Source organism: Oryzias latipes, chromosome 24 (genome assembly GCF_002234675.1).
Source record: "Oryzias latipes chromosome 24, ASM223467v1".
In the NCBI taxonomy this organism is placed as follows: domain Eukaryota; kingdom Metazoa; phylum Chordata; class Actinopteri; order Beloniformes; family Adrianichthyidae; genus Oryzias; species Oryzias latipes.
The window spans coordinates 10,298,552-10,315,798 of record NC_019882.2 but is presented as its reverse complement, the minus strand read 5'-3'; the positions used below and the strand labels follow the sequence as shown (position 1 = coordinate 10,315,798).

The 17,247-nt window shown below is 40.7% G+C and overlaps 1 protein-coding gene across 1 annotated transcript in view; it reads left to right on the top strand.

Annotated features, from left to right (window-relative positions):
- slc16a10 (solute carrier family 16 member 10) overlaps positions 1-16,888 on the top strand; it is a 35,207-nt gene extending 18,319 nt beyond the window's left edge. The window contains exons 2-6 of the mRNA XM_004083616.4: positions 2,142-2,286; positions 8,657-9,080; positions 11,586-11,729; positions 11,960-12,188; positions 14,334-16,888. Coding sequence (XP_004083664.1) covers positions 2,142-2,286; positions 8,657-9,080; positions 11,586-11,729; positions 11,960-12,188; positions 14,334-14,563 — 1,172 coding nt within the window. The 3' untranslated portion in view covers positions 14,564-16,888. The remainder of the gene's footprint in view (positions 1-2,141; positions 2,287-8,656; positions 9,081-11,585; positions 11,730-11,959; positions 12,189-14,333) is intronic.
- The last annotated feature ends 359 nt before the right edge of the window (positions 16,889-17,247 follow it).

The following is a 17,247-nucleotide window of genomic DNA, read 5'->3' as shown; positions in this document are numbered from 1 at the left end:
TGTTGTTTAAGTGTTCACTGCAACCTGTTGCTGACAGAATGCACGTAGAAAGTAAAGCAGAATGTTTGCATTTTACCAGAGGACTCATTAAGCGGTCCACAACCTTGATATTTTGTCCAGGACACATGCGTGCCCATTACCAGGTTGACCATTTTTAGCCTGCAGACAGCCATATTCACCTGTGAGGGCAGTTGTGACTAAGGATTAACATCTGCATCAGAAACTCAAGGTACCAGTAGGTCCAGGATTAATGCCATGAGTCCTTTTTAAATAGGAAATGAGTCCTTTTCCTAATGCGAGTGAATTAGCGAGTGACTTTCTAGCTCAGGATTATGTCACGAGTAAATTGCTGTGAGTTTGAAAAAGTGGAGGTCATTATCTATATTCTGAATGATGCTACCAAGACTGACTGCCGTTTTGCGGCTCCTGTTGTGTGGTATTTATCTCTGATGTCCCTATGGAAACCTAGTTTCATGTTGAAAATGATGTTTGATTCTAAAATGTTGTACATCTTTTATTCCAACAGTGCTGCAGCGTTCGGTCTGCTGTCTGCTCGAATGCTGCATCACTGATGAAGAAGATGGGCGGAAAGTGACATTACTAGTGACATTTAGTGTAAATGAGAGGAAATGTGTGGACATTAAAGCAATAAAGGAGTTTCAAAGTGAAAATGAAAGGAGAGTTCTGGTCTATGTGACCTTTGGGTTCATGTGTTTGTTTGATTCAAATCTGTGTCAGGATATTTTGGGCAAATGGATGGATGGGTAAATGGATAGATCAAAGGAGAGCCCACATCAGTTAGCCATCATAAAAACATCCAGCAGAATGCCGGGCAGGTTTAAACGGTGAGTGTGGGGCTGTGGGGTGACCGGGTTCAAAGCCTTTAACGAAGCTCACAGACCACTCAAATCACCCGAATCCCGTCTGCTGACCCGCCTGCAGCAACAGACAAACGTTACAGCAGACGAGCCGTATTACATGTCTGAAGCAAAGGTGGTTTCAGACTCAGACCTGCAGAACTCAGCAGTAATTTCCTGCCGTCTTTGTGGCTTCTGTGTAGCTCCTCTTCCTTACTCCTGGGTATGACATGAAGCTTACCTCAGCTTATCCCTACAAATATGAGAGCAAGCCAAGCGGACTCATCGAATTTTGTGTCGTCTGGTTGGATCTAAAAAAATAGCTGGTCACTGGGTCACACAGGAGATGTTTGTGGTGCAGTTCTGCAAAACATTTCTGACATTTAGATGAAATCTTTACAAGTACATTTTGAACCTCCTCCATAAAGGAGGAGGTTCAAAATGGTTCAGCAAGCTTAGAGAGGCTTTAGGTTGACGTCTGATAGAAAACAATCATGCTGGTTCTACATGCAGCCATAACCAGACCTCCATCAGCATGAGATCATCTGAATGTTTGGACAGGAACCAGCAGCAGCCCTGAACCCCGACCTGCTGTATGAAAAAAGACGGCAAAAACACTGACCCACTACTGTTGGGCAGAGGTGGGCTGCACCCTGAATAGGTCGCCAGTCTATTCCAGAGCGGCACACTCACATTCACACCTAGGAACAATTTAGAGACATCAATTAACCTATGAAGCATGTTTTGAACTGTGAGAGAAAACCGGAGTTCCTGGATGTTTATCTGATGGGCTGGCAAGTGTCCATTGTTTAAAATGCATTAAACCTCATAAAAGCTGACTTGTTTTTTCTGCCCTTTGGTTCAGTTTTTCAGGCTTTTTAACTCCTGCTGGAGTTAACTGTGACTTTGATGTAGTTTTATGTTCGATCCAGATTGAGATATGAAGCCTTCAAGATGACAGTGAAAGTGCAGTGGATTGGTGAAGCCACTTGATAATGGTCAGATACAAGAACTAGAAAGTAAAAAAAGTTAAAAACTTTGACAGTTCTGAAAGAAAATGGACACATTTGAAAAGGATATCTGAAAAAAATACAGAAGAATTTGTGGGCAGAGTAAGACATGACTGAAAAAAGCAGAGTTAAGAAGGTTTTAAGATCAACCCATGATCGGTCCATGCCATCAGTGACCTCATCTGTATTTTTTTTCACAGGATGTCACGCGTCTGTTTTTTTATTCAGCTACTTACATGGACTCTCCTTCTGTGTTTTTTTCTGTCTCCTGCAGCATGGGTGGGCTCCCTTGCCATGGGCATGATCTTCTTCTGCTCCCCTATTGTCAGCATCTTCACCGATATTTTTGGCTGCAGGATCACAGCAGTAGGTGGCGCCGCTGTTGCCCTGGTCGGCCTGCTGGCTAGCTCCTTTGTTGAGTAAGGAACCATTTTAATGACTCTGCTAACCTTAAAAAAAAAATCCTTCAGCAGCAGTTTTTGGTGCAGTGAGAAGGTCACATGTTCAGCTACAGGAAGTGCTGACAACAGAGTAAACTTTAACCCTAACCATCATGACCTTGGACGAACTCCGCCCTGGCTGACGTTGATGCTGATCATCTGGGCTTCACGTTTGCTCAAGTGTAATCTCTGTCCCATCCTGCAGAGCTGGTGAGGGCGGGGCTCTGCTAGCACTGGCTCCTGAAAACTCGCCACACCTCATCTCCACAAACAAAACAATAAAACAGATTGTGCCTTATCAGCTGACTGTTGGACAGACTTTCACAGAGCAGAGGACCTTTATCTGGGTGAAGTTGGAAGATATTGATCTGCATCAGAGCCTGATCATTTTTGGACAAAAATGTCATTCAGTTTCATGCATCTATCAGTCCACTAATCATCAACAGGTTATCACATTTTACACTGGACTTGAATCCTGTCATTGGTTTCTACTTATGTCCTGATTCCAGCATTTAGGAATTATAACTATTTTTGATATTTGTGAAGGTTCAGAGAAATGCATCAAACATTTTTTTGAAGTCGTATCAGAGATTTTGGTCACACTTCTCTGCTTTAATGCCCTTAATGAACAGCTATAAATGTGCAGATCATTTATAGCTTCCATCTACAAGTGTTTTTGCCCAACAGTGCACAAAGGTTTATTCAATCCTTAGTGGAAAAAGTCTTTGATTTTTTAGTCGCAACACTAAAAAACACGTGTTCTTTAAACTACAGTATCTCTTTAACCATTTAGGCGATTGAAGTAGTTCCTCCTGATTCTGAAGCGGAGAAAAGACGCCTTGTGTGGAAATGCGGCAAAGATGTACTTACAATACATTTGTTACTTGGGTAAACACTTTACTACTGTGGTACTACTTTACTACTGTTCTCAGCTTTACGGTCAAAGAGTTACGGTAATCGAAAGAACGTCAATACTGGAGCTAAAGTTCTGGTGTTAAAGGGATAACAATTCATGAAGACAAGAGCTGGCCTTAGTAGTTGGGTCACAGGGGTCTTTCCCCTTAAGTTTACTGTGCCTTTTCTCATTAAGATGAGGGGGAAGCGATAGTTTACCAAAGTTTCTATAGGGCGCACCATCATTGGTTTATTTTCAAGCGTATGTAATACATAAGGCGTACCAAACTATAAGGCGCATCAAGCGACACAAAAGTCAGAGATTTGTCTGTCAGTCAGTCAGACTTTATTAACAGCATTCACAGTAACTCTAGAACTGGTTTGTAAAACGCTACATGTTAACCACTTATTTGCGACACGCAAAAAAACAGACTGAAAACACGAAAACAAACGTTACTGTGACGCTATCTCCCAACCTTGTTAGTAACATGTAAAAAAACAGTCGGACACGACTACACATTAACAAATTCATAATATACAACTCGGAAAAAATAACAGAGGGATGTTTTGTCAGAGAACCATTTACCTCTCGAGATCACTTCAACATTAGTAAACACAACCAGAAAGAATTCATATATAAGGTGCACCAGATTTTAAGGTGTCATTTTTTTAACATAAAACTAAGTCTTTTAAGTGTGCTTTATAGTGCTGAAAACACGGTAAATGAGACACCGAAAAGAAAAGGGTGAAAAAATGTCCCCTGTTTATATAATCAAAAACGGAGAAAATACAACTTGTTTGTTTGTATTAACCTGTCCTGCACCGTTGTATGTGCAGTTAGGGGTAAAAGTTAAGTGTTACATTCAAATTCAGCCTATAAAAAAGAAAAAGCAAAACATGAAATGGTGATTAATGAGGTGGAGTTTTGGTGAACATGGTAGACTTGACCTCTAGGAAACTCCATTGAGCTAACTAGAATGTTTACATTTTACCAAAGGCTGTTTAGATGCCTAAGATATTCTTAGATAGACAGTCCTCAGCTTCAGATTGGTGGGTGTTGGCGTCTAAACATCCTGACAATAGCTGTGTTTCTACTCATACTGGATTAAACTTCAATGAAAAGCTTCTTGAAGTTCACTTTAATTGCAGACAATCTCCAACAGTGTCAACCATAAACTAGACTGTCCTTAAAGTACATGCTGCTCAGGTTAAGATTATCTTAATGGGGCTATAATCTAAGCGAATCAGTATAGAGAAAGACTTTGCGCCTCATGTCGAAAAACAAGAACCTCCAGCAACCAGAGGTACTGCCCCCTTATCTCTAAACATCTTCCTTCCACACATGTGGATTAATCCAATAGAACCAACCGGCATCATTTAAAACACCAAAAATTTCAACATACCAATTGTTTATTTGTATTTATTTATTACTAGTTTTATTAAAAAGACAAAAAGCTTATAAAAGAATGTGTTGAAAAATAGCAAATGAAAATAAGTCAGATTGTTGCTAAATAGAACTACATGACTTCCCCTGACAGATACAGGAAGACAGAATTATTAAGACATACAGTTGTAACAGACAAATACAGGAAATCACAATTTATTTAATCTGCAAATTTGAATGATTACAAGAGTAGTTTGCCTTCCACAGCTGTTTGGGTAGTCTTTTCTTTAAAGTGGTAATTTGTATTCAGTCATTTTACTGATATTTTATTTCAGTGATTTACAAAAAAGATGTATAGATTCCTTTTTCTCAAAGTAAGCGCGTTCACTATGGAAGAGGTGGGACTTTCTTAAATGCTTTAAATGTTGGCGTGTAGAGTAATAAAAATAGTCAAATAGTTTATTACACCTTTATGAACCACAGAACTGAAAATGTTATCTGTGATATTTTGCTGAGTGGTGTAGAAAACTGCCAGTTGCTGTTTGTTGGCAGAGCCCAGTGAGTGGACTGTGGACTGTGGACCAGGTCTAGGGACTTCAGGGGAAGGTGTCTTTGAGCTGACTAAGCGACCATCAGGACTTTGTATTTGATATGGGGAGCCACAGGAAGCCATCTGAACAGTGGCATGACAAAGCCCCTACCTCCCGATCTTGAATATGAAGTCAACCAGGATGCAGTTCTTCTGACGACAACTAGAGGCTGGTTGGAGGAGGGAGCAATAGGCTTTTATTTTGAAAAATCCAACTTTACTTATGAAACCAGCCAACCGTAATTTCCGGATTATAAACCGCTACTTTTGTCACACGCTTTGAACCCTGCGACTTATTCAATGATGCGGCTAATTTATGCATTTTTTTCTAACGGCCGCTAGGGGCGCTTGAGCAGAAAGGGTAAGAGTGAGACAGGGGGTATATGGTATATGTGTCGAGGAAGACGCAAGTTTAATGTAAATTCCTGCTTTTTGAATGAATCGCACAAACAGACCCTCATCATGGAAAATGCAAGAAGAAATGCAAATGAAGCAGCTTTCAAGTTAAAAGCAGTCGTTAAAAGCAGTGTGAAAAAATCCACCATCACCAACGGGTTTGGAAAAGCCGGTCTGCTGTATGACGGAGAGGACAGTGCAAGGAATTTACCTCAGGATTAGAGTGACACTGACAGCGACAACGAAGGAGAGACAGAGAGTGTGTGGCGAAGACTGTCTGACGCTATTCCAATTTCACACTGAGGAGGAAGACTTCCATGGTGTCAGTGCATAGGAGGTGCGTGCCTATAAGTTACTGCTGCTCTCAGTGACTTTTACCGGTATGTTTTTTAACCAGCCCTGGTAGTGCTGTTACTACCATGTTGCTGCTGTGTTACTGCCGCGTCACAGGCACTGTTTGGAATAGAGCTGTGACGGTGTGGGACTTTTGATCACCACGGGGATGAAGCAGCAGGATTTGCAGTGTCGCGGTTAACCACCCCCCCACCCACCCACACAAACACACACACAAAATCCCCCGGCGGCCGCGTCGCAAATGAATACAAGTAATAATTACAACACGTTGTTCTTTATTAACAAATAACAGTAACAACCAACTACTAACTATCTAACTACTGAACTAACTATATAGGTGTTGTAGAATGAGTATGTGTGTCAGCGCGCTGCATGTGTAGGAGGAAGGAGCACGAGCAGTGCAAGAGATAGCGCACAAATGAGTGCGCGCACGTTCATGTTTGGTGTTACGGAGTGAAGGAGAACAGTAATAAAAGGTTTCCCCCAGAAGAACGGTGATTGATTCTCTATTAAACCGCTCTGGAGTACAGCTGTGACGGTGTGGGATTTTGATCCCTGCGGTGATGAAGCAACAAGAGTCACGGTGTCGGAACCCTTGTAACCCCCACCCCAAACACAAAATACTCCGGCGGGCGCACTCAAGAACGCACGCAGGTTGTAATGGAAATGAATACAATGGAAATTCCCCTAGAAGCCCTCGAAGTTTGAACACAGGACTCGCAGAAAAAGTAAATTATTAGCAAAGATGATTGTGTTTATCATAGTTCAAATCCCGCACCACATGCAGAACTTAAAAAAAAAAAAAAGGTAAAAAGGTAAAAAGGTGACGAGTCATCACTGCGGTGATGTGGTTATCGTCACACCCCTATTTGGAAAAAAAAGCTCAGGTATATTATTAGAACTTTCAAAACTCTTTCTGTGCACCGTCTTTCTTTGTAAATATATCATGTGTTGAACCTTTCCTGCGATTACTTTTTTCTTTCTTTTCTCTCCACCGAAGGCTGATCTTCCTTCGGGGTTCACTTCCCCGTTGGGAACCTCAGAGCCTCCAGAGCGGGTCAATAAAGAATCATTCACTGTTCTTCTGGGGGAAACCTTCTTTTATTACAGTTTCCCTTCACTCTGTATATCAAACATGAACGCGCACCCCCAACACACATCCGCTGCACTCTCACTCCCTCTTGCGCTGCACACTCTCACTCCTCTTTCTTACACACGGTTACACGGTTTCAGCTCATACACATCCTCATTCTACACAACATGTTTCAATGTGGGCACATGCGGCTTATAGACAGGTGCGGCTTATGTATGTACAAAATCATTTATCCTTTAAAAATGTAATGGGTGCGGCGGCTTGGAATCAGGTGTGCTCTATAGTCCAGAAATTACGGGTAGGTATTGTCTTGTTTCTGAACCGTTTTTGATGTTTATGACAACTCTAAAAGCAGTATTTCTTTTAAATCCACTGTTTGTATTTTTAGAGCTCAAATGTATGCATATTTTGGAGAAAGGCTATTGATTTGGAGATTGGAGGGACCAATAGCTAATCTGAACACATTTTGTCCCGCCTAATAGCTGCTTTTAAAACAATCAGGAAAGTAAAGTCCAGTCAACATACCCTCCCACTTATAACTCACTGTTTGGGCGGCATCACAGTGTATGTATGCATGTCTATAGGTGTGACTTGTCCCTTTGGGTGATTAAAAATGAGACACAAAGCAGCATTTTGGATCATTGGTAGAGTCTTGCATTTGCAGATGATAATGTAAAGTTGGCAGACTTTACTACCCCTTGATTCCTCTGCACACTGCTCTTTAAAGAGCTCGATTGGTATCATGTCACAGTTGGTTTAAATGTATTAGGTTAAGTGAGTATAGCATCGTATAAAATAATGCATGCATTTTTGAAATCCTTAATTGTAAACTGTTCTATTTGTTTGAAATGTTGTAACGTAGGCTTTAGTATCTGGAATATTTGATGGTCTTTTTTGAGTGATTCTGCAATTTTACGTGTATTTTCAATTGTTAAGGATATACTTTCAAAGCAATGGAAGAGCAGCTCCAACAGTTGTAACAATCATGAGCATTTTTAGATTGTTAAAATGCAAAAAAAAGCAAATTATTTGATTTCTTCGGACAACTTCTTAACATAGCTCTTGGAGCTGAGTTTGGAATCCCATTTTATACCAAAATCTCTAAAATAATGAAAATATTTTTGAGTTATTCAACTTAAAAAAAACTCTTAATTGTTTCATTTTGATTGGTTAGTGAATGTCAAACACACAATTGTCCTTATATTTAACAACAGAAAAGACTGAGGGGGAACCTCTGTTATTGCTGTGGTCTGAGTGGACGATGTTTCCTTAATGCTTCATGTAATTGTGTGATTTCTCATTTTTGCATGTTTAAAAATCGTATTAAAATATTTCTACAATAATGGCAAGATCTTTTATTATAGGACATGGAAAAACTATAAAGTATGGCTTGTGTACCATAGTTTGGACAACCCTGCTATAGGGTAACCAAAATTTATTAAGAAATTGTTGTAAAAAGTTAATAAATGGTCATATATGGTCAAAGTAAAACATAGAATCCAACATTAATAAGAAATGCATGTAAAAAATATCAGTGGACTTCACATTTGTGCTTTAAAGAAATGGAGACATGACGTTTTCTTGTTTGGCTTGCAGCTCAGTTGAAGACTAAAGCAGAGTTTGGTTGTGGCCCTCACAGGTCCCTTGGCCTCATGTACTTCACTTACGGCGTGGTCTTTGCCTGCGGCTGCTCGTTCTCCTACCAGCCCAGCCTCGTCATCCTGGGACACTACTTCAAGAAGCGCCTCGGTCTGGTGAATGGCATCGTGACAGCCGGCAGCAGCGTCTTCACCATCCTCATGCCCTACTTGCTCTCTGGCCTGCTCAGCAGCTTGGGCTTTCAGAACACCTTGCGGGTGCTCTGCACCCTAATCTTTGTTCTGATTCTGGCTGGCTTCAGCTACAGGCCCCTGCTGCCCCCCAAACCCAAGAGCTCCCAAAGTGGACAGTCTCGCCTGAGACAGGTCTTTAACACCAACATTTGGAAGTCTGTGGGATATCGCATCTGGGCCTTTGGAATACCTGCAGCCCTGTACGGGTACTTTGTACCCTACGTTCACCTGGTAAGTCTGAGTTTTCAATATATTTTGGGGGGCGTAGAAGAAGTTTGGAAAGATGTTCTGTTAACTGTAAAACAGGATGTATATGCACATGAAAGTGAAAGTCAAAATGCAGAAGGTTTTTGACAGGACCGCTCAGTTTCACTCAAGCTTTGTTCGATGGTTCTGCTGACTTTCAAGAAACATTCCCTGAACTTGACGTTAGCTTGTATCACGTGGAAGTTCTGGTTGGGTGCATTTGCACTTTGACATCACTTGAGTTAAACAACCAGGATTTTTTGACTTTCTTCCAACTTTTCATGAAGTGTCAGCATGGCCTGCATCACGCGGTTGCATGCGTCTAAAGCAGAACTGCATCCTGGTGAAGTTGATGATTTGGAAACAGCGCCGTCAACAAGACGTTTCATGATACTCAAACATTTAACTAAGTTTAACTGCCTGTAGAGGACTTTTTGAGTTTCCCATGATATATCAGGTTTATCTAATGTTGGGGATATATTTCTGTTACTTTTTATGCGTTTACGTTTGGAAATGCTTGATTCTCTTTAGTGACTCCCAGAAATGGCTGCACTAGAATAGAATTATAACCTTTTGATGTCCCAGAACCGTTTTAATCAACACACGTGTCTTTTTAAATTGGCAGAAGTCTTGAATTATTATCAAATGATGGTTAGAGTTAGAATTTTGGAATTTAAATTGGTGCCAGGTAAAAGGTTAATACAACTTACCATTGTGTTTTTGTTCTGCAGTATTTAGACTTTCATCAGTAAAACTATACTTTATTTTTCTTCTCAGTTAATCAGCACTGAACTGAATTGAATGTTGATCTCTTCTGCAACAGTACACAAAGTCACGTATGTTCTTGTTGATGTGGGGGAAGTTTAAGTGTGAAGCTCCTGTTCCGCTTTAAGTCAACTTTGTAACCTGGTTTTGGTTTCCTTCAATCCATTGTTTGAATTTCTGCTGCAAGAGGACCCTGTGGGGTTTGGGGTGGGGGGTTGACTCATGAGGACCCCGTTTGTTTGCACTCTGGAACTGTTATTAGAAGGAGATCAGCTCCCTGCTCACAGCCCTTCTCCGGTGTCTGCTTCTTGGAGCATGACTCCACGGGGGTTGGGCCCGGCTGCAGCCTCAGAGTGGGGCCCTGCCCTTTTGGCTTCGAAGCGGCCGCTGTAACAGCACGCGGTAGGACCTCTGAGCCCTAGAGACGGATCTGGAGCAAAACAGCTGAAAGCAGCCTTTCATGGGCCCAACGTTTTCTGACCGCTCCATGGTCCGAAACGAAACCACTCTTTGAGAGACGTTGACCCATACATGTGCTAACTCAGCAAATAAAATAAGCTGATGTGGGACCTGGAAAAGGACCAAAATGTTGACTTTCCAGATTGTGGGAAGAAAAACAAGCACACATGTTGGCTTAAGTGGCAAATTGAGTGTCGCACATGGTGTGGTGGGGTCTCCCTCAGAGACCCCAGCTACCAATGTTAAGAGGATACAGTTAAGATGGTCTGGCAAGAACGCCACCTGACCACTTTAACCCTTGTGCTATCCTAGGCACTTTAACGTTGGGAGTTGGGTCATCTAGACCCACTAGACAGTGCGCTGAACCTTTTTTCTTCAATGATTTGTGATCTTCACTGGTGTCCATGGATTACATGAAATCTTTCCACCTTTAACCACCTTTGTCATGGTAGGGAGAACACGTCAATGTAAGGGTGGGGTCATCTAAGATAGCACAAGGGTTAAGACTGATGATGTAGATGTTCTGCTCTGCAACTGCCTGATCTTTTTCAAAATGACCCCAGAAACAGATGACACCCAAGTCTTTTTTTAACGAATGAATTCAACCACTCTAATGCTAAAGAGTGAATGGAGAGGATGACTGGTGATGGTTTGAACCCCTAGTTCTTTTTGCCACCATTTTTTCAGAGTCAAGCCTAGATCCAACCACTGACACCCCCTTCCTTCTTCTCCCACTGAACCACGCCGTAGAACAAAACACTGGGCTTCCGTCACGAGTTTCTCAGCATCCATCCTCCCCTCACAGCAGGACCTCTGAGCACAGAGCCTCCTGTTGTTGCATTTAGGGGGGAGTGGGAGTCACACAGGGGTCGGTGCAGATGGATGGGAGGCTGTTGGACTGGGTGGAGACAGACAGGCTGGTCCTTTGAACGGGAATGCTGTAGCCTGGAGGAAAGGATATGTGGGCACTGTCTGACCCAAGAAACATCTGAGCTGATGTCTTTGGAGCCTGAAGGAACCTTGAGGGCAAACATCGATCTAAGAATGGCCTGCAGGTTGATAAGTTCTGACAGGACGAAAGGAAAGACAATGGTTCAGGTTAAAGCCATTGATTGGATCCGGTGTTTGTCTTCTTTTTGCTACTTTGACACAACCCAACTGTATCCATCCATTCTTGAAATGGGATTAAAAGGAGACTTCTTTTTCTGTGATTTCCTGTCATTTTTGTGACACTGATGCAAAAACGTTTGTCATTGGTTGTCCCAGATGAAGCATGTAGAGGAGCGTTTTGGTGCGGACACCAACAAAGAGGTTCTGCTCATGTGCATTGGGATCACATCTGGAATCGGCAGACTCATCTTCGGCCATGTTGCAGATTACGTCAAAGGGGTCAACAAGGTGTTCCTGCAGGTGAGTTTGAGCTGACATGACAGCTCTGGCTTGAACCAGCCTTTATGTCAGTCTGAGGAGTCTGTTAGTCCTAATGAAATGTCAGAGAAGAAGAGGAGGAAATGCAAATAAACTGAGAGGGTTAAGGATCTTGTGGAAGTGACAGAATTTGAGACCAGGAGGATCCGCCTCTTCCGGGACTCCCCTGAAACTAAAAATAGGAGTAAAACTTCTCCTCTTTTCTTCACAAGGTTTCTTCGTTCTTCGTCATTGGCGTCATGTCCATGATGATCCCCCTATGTAACATCTTCGGCGGGCTGATTGCCGTCTGCCTGCTGATGGGGCTGTTTGACGGCTGCTTCATCTGCATCATGGCGCCCATCGCCTTTGAGCTGGTCGGAGCTGACGATGTGTCCCAGGCCATCGGCTGCCTGCTGGGCCTCATGTCTGTGCCAATGGTCGCTGGTCCCCCAATTGCAGGTAAAACTGGAATGCTGCTAGAGACGTCGGTGTGCCCTTGAGCAAGGCACTGAACTCATATGCCATAAACACAATGTTTCAAAAATGTAAAAACCAAATGTTAACAGTAGTTTAACTCTGGGGTGTTGGCTCCACCTAGTGTCCATGTTTTTCTTGAACTCTGAAAGGTTCACATGAACAACATGTGAATCCTCCAACTGTAAAACATACATTGTGTTGGTTTCCCATGATGCCTAAATACTGTTATCAGTAACATTCCTCTAGTCATGTGAGCATCATTCCGTCCGGAGGAAAACTAAGTCGTTTGTTCCCGAACAAAATGTGTTGAAGGTTTTTTTTTTTACAGCATTTGTTGTGGCTGAGAGAACCATCAGATCATTTAGACCTGGAACTGGATCACAAGTGCTTGAAGGTTTCAGAGAATGGCCTTGTAGAACAGAAGTATAAAGATGCACAAAAAAATGGGGAGCCCTGACAATGGAGGTTGAAGTTGTAAAAAGTTATTTTCTATTTTTTTAATAAAGTGATCATCATGATCAGTTAAATAAAAAAAGAGAAAATAGAGTTTTCAGTAATAAAGTCAATTAATTCAATAATCTTTTTTTGCCACAGTTGAAAATATGAATTTGTCATCTTAATATGTGTTGCCTGGATAAATAAAGGACAAATAATAAATAAATAATTCAAGTAAAACCTTAAACTGTTTTTCAATCTTTGGTTGTAAAAACAAAATAATTAAGATTTGATATATTATTGAAATGATCTAAAAGTGTTTATGGGATGTGGCTTATTTCAAAAGTATGAATAACAGCAAGATGTCATGTTTGGCTTTGTGGGAAAAAAAGAAAGAAAAATGTGAGTGTTTTTTTTTTTTTTTTTTTAGTAGTTGATGCTGTTTTAAGAGTTTTTTTGCCCCCCAGATGTAAATGTTGCAGTTCCTCAACTGACCACTGGAGGCTGGTGGAAAAAATGAGTAATTTCTCATTGACTCCCACGTTAAACTTAAAAAACAATAAAAGGCCTAGTGCTAAAAATTCTTTAGAGTTTTATTACTTGATCTTCTATTCATCAACTGATTCTTTTTTTTTTTTTAGCTGTGTTGGTTTAATTAGAGTTCAAAATCTAGGAGGTTCTTTTTTGATTGACGGCTGGATGAATTAATCAAAACTCTCCCTTTAGTTTCCCAATTTCTCCTTTACTGGGATGTTAAGACCCACTCCAAAAAAAAAGGTGTTTTCAGTGTTTTTAACATGTTCTTGTTGTATTTTTTTCTGATGTTATATTGGGGTTGTAAGGGGCTGTAAAGTAGTGGGAGAGAGGGTAAACAAAGAATGATGGGAAACGAGGACAGGCTTACCGTGCACCCAAAACTCAGAGGTGAATTCCTAATGAATTTCTGCTGCTCTGCAGAAACTATGTCCTAGAAAACAACACTTAAAAAATGTGGCTAAAAACATCATAATCATAATGAAAAGACCACTGGGAACGCTCTTACAGCAGATCTAAAGATGATCAGAGTGGCTCTTCAGTTCCCCTTTTTCAGGGTTGTTGAGTTGGGCGGAGTTCACTCCAGTCAATATAGCTCACAGAATCCAGTGGGTGGAGTCAGAGATTGAATATATGTTGTTATGTTTTACGTTAAAATACATTATCATAATGTTAGATAACTTTTTGATTGACACTTTTGACTGTTTATATAAAAAAAAATTGATTTTGAGGCAAAAAAAACAACAATATTACAGGCAGCCGAATTCGGCAGGTCTAACAGTAACAGTTCCTAGTTTTGGTAATTTAAAGTTAAATCAAATAAAAACCATAAAAAATGATAATGTTGTGTTCATTCATGGTTTGCACTGAAGCAAAAGACCTTCCTGCAGAGTTGCAGATCGTCATTTGCATCTTTAACCCAGCTAAAAATAAAACAGGCAGCCCTCCTCTCATGTAACCGGTTTATTTTGGCTCATCAGGCTGAACAGAAAGGCAGCTTAATGTTTGTGCCAAACTGCAGCTGTGTCCTTCTCGGCTGACTAAATTCATGTCTGTTGGTACATTTTTTATTTGCTAAAATAACATTTTTTTTTACCACTGAGACTGATCATTGAATGCATAAATGTAAATAAACTGAATGTGTTTTCTGTCCGGCAGGTTTTCTCAGGGATAAACTGGGCAGCTATGACGTGGCCTTCTACCTGGCAGGTATCCCTCCCCTCATCGGCGGCGTCTTGCTGTGCTTCATTCCCTGGGTGGAGCTCAAGCGTCAAAGGGCCGAGAAGAAGGAGGCCCAGAGCCGAGATCAGGACGTCACTCAGAAGATGATAGAGCAGGAGAAGACACGGGAAAATGCTAAAAGCAAAGAATTGGACTCAGTTGTGTGAGCTGCCCCGTTATAGACTGACAGACTCCTGCAGGTCAGACGGAGGCGGAGCTACAAAGATGCTGCACCTGTGGGTTTAAAGCCAAAAAAAAGTGCCTCCAGAAGGACTAAATTCACCTGTAGTGAGACTAACCAGTCATGAGCTGGGGTAAAGTGAGTGTGGTCCTGAAGGATTGAGTCTTACATTGAGCAAACTTGAAATTTTCAAAATAAAATAGGGAATAGTGTATAATTTTGCTGTGAAGAAAGCTGCTGATCCAGTTTGTAGGATCTGTCCACATCATCCCTGCGTGCTGCATTTATCCAGACATGAGGAACATCTTCTTTTGTGCGCCATCCCAATCCTTGAAATCTTCTAATGTTCATGTGGCGGTCCGACATCTACGGAACCTTAAATGGACCCGTTCTCTTGACATTTTAATCTGGGCTCTGAGCTGCATGGACGCTTGAAGAATCAGGTTGTGGGGTTCCATTCCATCTAAGATGCTGACAAAGAACCTGAAGAACTCTCATGTTCCAAAGAAATAACTTTTTTTTTATCAAGTGACAAATTAAACCTCAGGTTCTCCAAAGATCTTCAACTAAAATGAATTTAGTCTCTGTCTAAATTAGTCTTAATTTACTGAACAGAACTGAGGCAAACGGTGTGTGAAACATTCAGTCCAGATCCTTCTGCAGGAAAAACTCTTAAGGAATGTTTGCTGTTTGATGGCGTCGGTCTTTCATGCAATTGTGGAGAAATTTTGGTCTAAAATCAGGCGGTTTCATGTCCTTTTTTATCCAAAGTTATAGACTTTAACACGAAGTCCAGAAAACACAGAGTCTTCACTTCCTCCTCTTCATTTTGATGACGTGTTCCTTTCTTGTTTGTCACCGACCTCATAGTAACTATTAGGAAAAACCACTGTGTTTTGCCACGGTAACAACTGATGCCGGCTGTTTCAGGAGGACCAAAACCTAAAACACAGGAAGGATTCATTTCACAGCACGTCTGTGCTCTTTGTAAAGTTCTGTTCAGAAGGAAGTGGGACTAACAGTTTCCTCAAACTGTTCCTCAGGAGGTTTTGCTTGTATTTAAGTTTTTATCTTTGTGAAGAATGTTGTCTTTGTACCCTCAAGCCTTAAACAAATTTCGCTGAAGACCAAAATGTGCTTAAAAGAAATTGTTTTTAAATTGTGTGGGTCTGCTTGTTGGACAAAAGAGTGCCCCCTGGTGGTTGCTGCTGTTTCTGCATCTGAGGAGCGTGAACGTGATCATTCAGTCTCATTAAACCTGTCAAAGCTTTGCTTTAAAGTCCCACACCAATCATCTCTGCTGGTGTGGACTAGCCTGCACTTATATTCCATTATCCCTTTGTTTACACCTTTTCCTGCTAGCTTACAGCCCCTCACAACACCAAACTAACATCATTGGTGCAATAAAAATGGCGAGCAATATTGCAGCTATCTAGCCATACAGTTTTGAGCCAGATCGGACAAAAAAGTGAAGTGGCACATGGATCTATTTGTCTACTAGTGGATGCATGGAGCGGAGCAGGGAGCTTCTGTCCTGCCGATTGTAGTTTGTACGTAACAACTACAAGGTTTTTCCAATGGCAATTTGTCATCTGCTCCTGATTCACCACAATTAGAATAAAGAAATACTCAGAAATGCAATTTTTATCTTAATTTTCTTTAAACATGTCCGCCATCATCAGAAAAATACCACAAGAATATGTTAAAAAACACCATTTTCATTGGAGTGAGTCTTTAAGGTTGCACCAAAAATGCAGAGGCCTTTTTAAGTCAGAACTTTCTCCTAACCCACTTTGGCTCCAACCAACTCTTCATCACTTTATCTGTTGTGCCCTTTTTGTGATTTTGACAATCTTATGTTTCTATCATCACCATTTAAGCATCCAATTAATTAGTTATATTACTTTGTAATTCTCTTTAATGGGATTTATTTGAAATAATCTGTTTTAACCGAAAGAGAAAGTAAAATCCTTTTTAAAATTTTAGCTTTCTTTAAACAAAAGCTATTTGGCTTTTGTGTTTTTTAACATATCTGCTTCTATGGAGGTTTAAGACTTTGTATAGTTTTCTTTCTTGTATTATTGAGTATCTTTTTCCATCCTTTTACCTGTTCAGAAGATGGAATTAAAATAAACAAACCTAACTTGTTTTGCCATTTTCTTTATCCATCTGTTTGATATTTTTGTTTAAGTCATAATTAGAGTGATAACTATGCATTTTACTTAGTTGCAGACTTTGTAACAAAGTACAGTATATTCATTTAAGCACCACTTTTCACTAATTTCAATAAAATAAAAACTTTGTAAAGTTTTTGACAGTTTCTTTGTATTTGTTAAAGTAAAGCTTTGGGAGTGCAACAATGACTTTTTGCTGTAGCTGGAGCTAGCATAGCATTCCTGAGACAAAAGATTATTATTTTTTGTTTTGTTTAATCCCTTCATGCTTAAACTTATTTCCGATCACATAAATAAATATTCCATGGTGTTTTTTTGTTTTTTTTTTGCCATTTACGGAGAAGACAAACACTGGATCCAATCAATGGCTTTAACCTGATTAGTGCTGAATTAAATGGTATGTTGCAAATAAGCGATTTACTGCGTGAAGGGGTTAAGAATAAATAAAACCATATGCAGTTCAAGGAGGTAAGACTTCAGATTACTATAGTCAAGG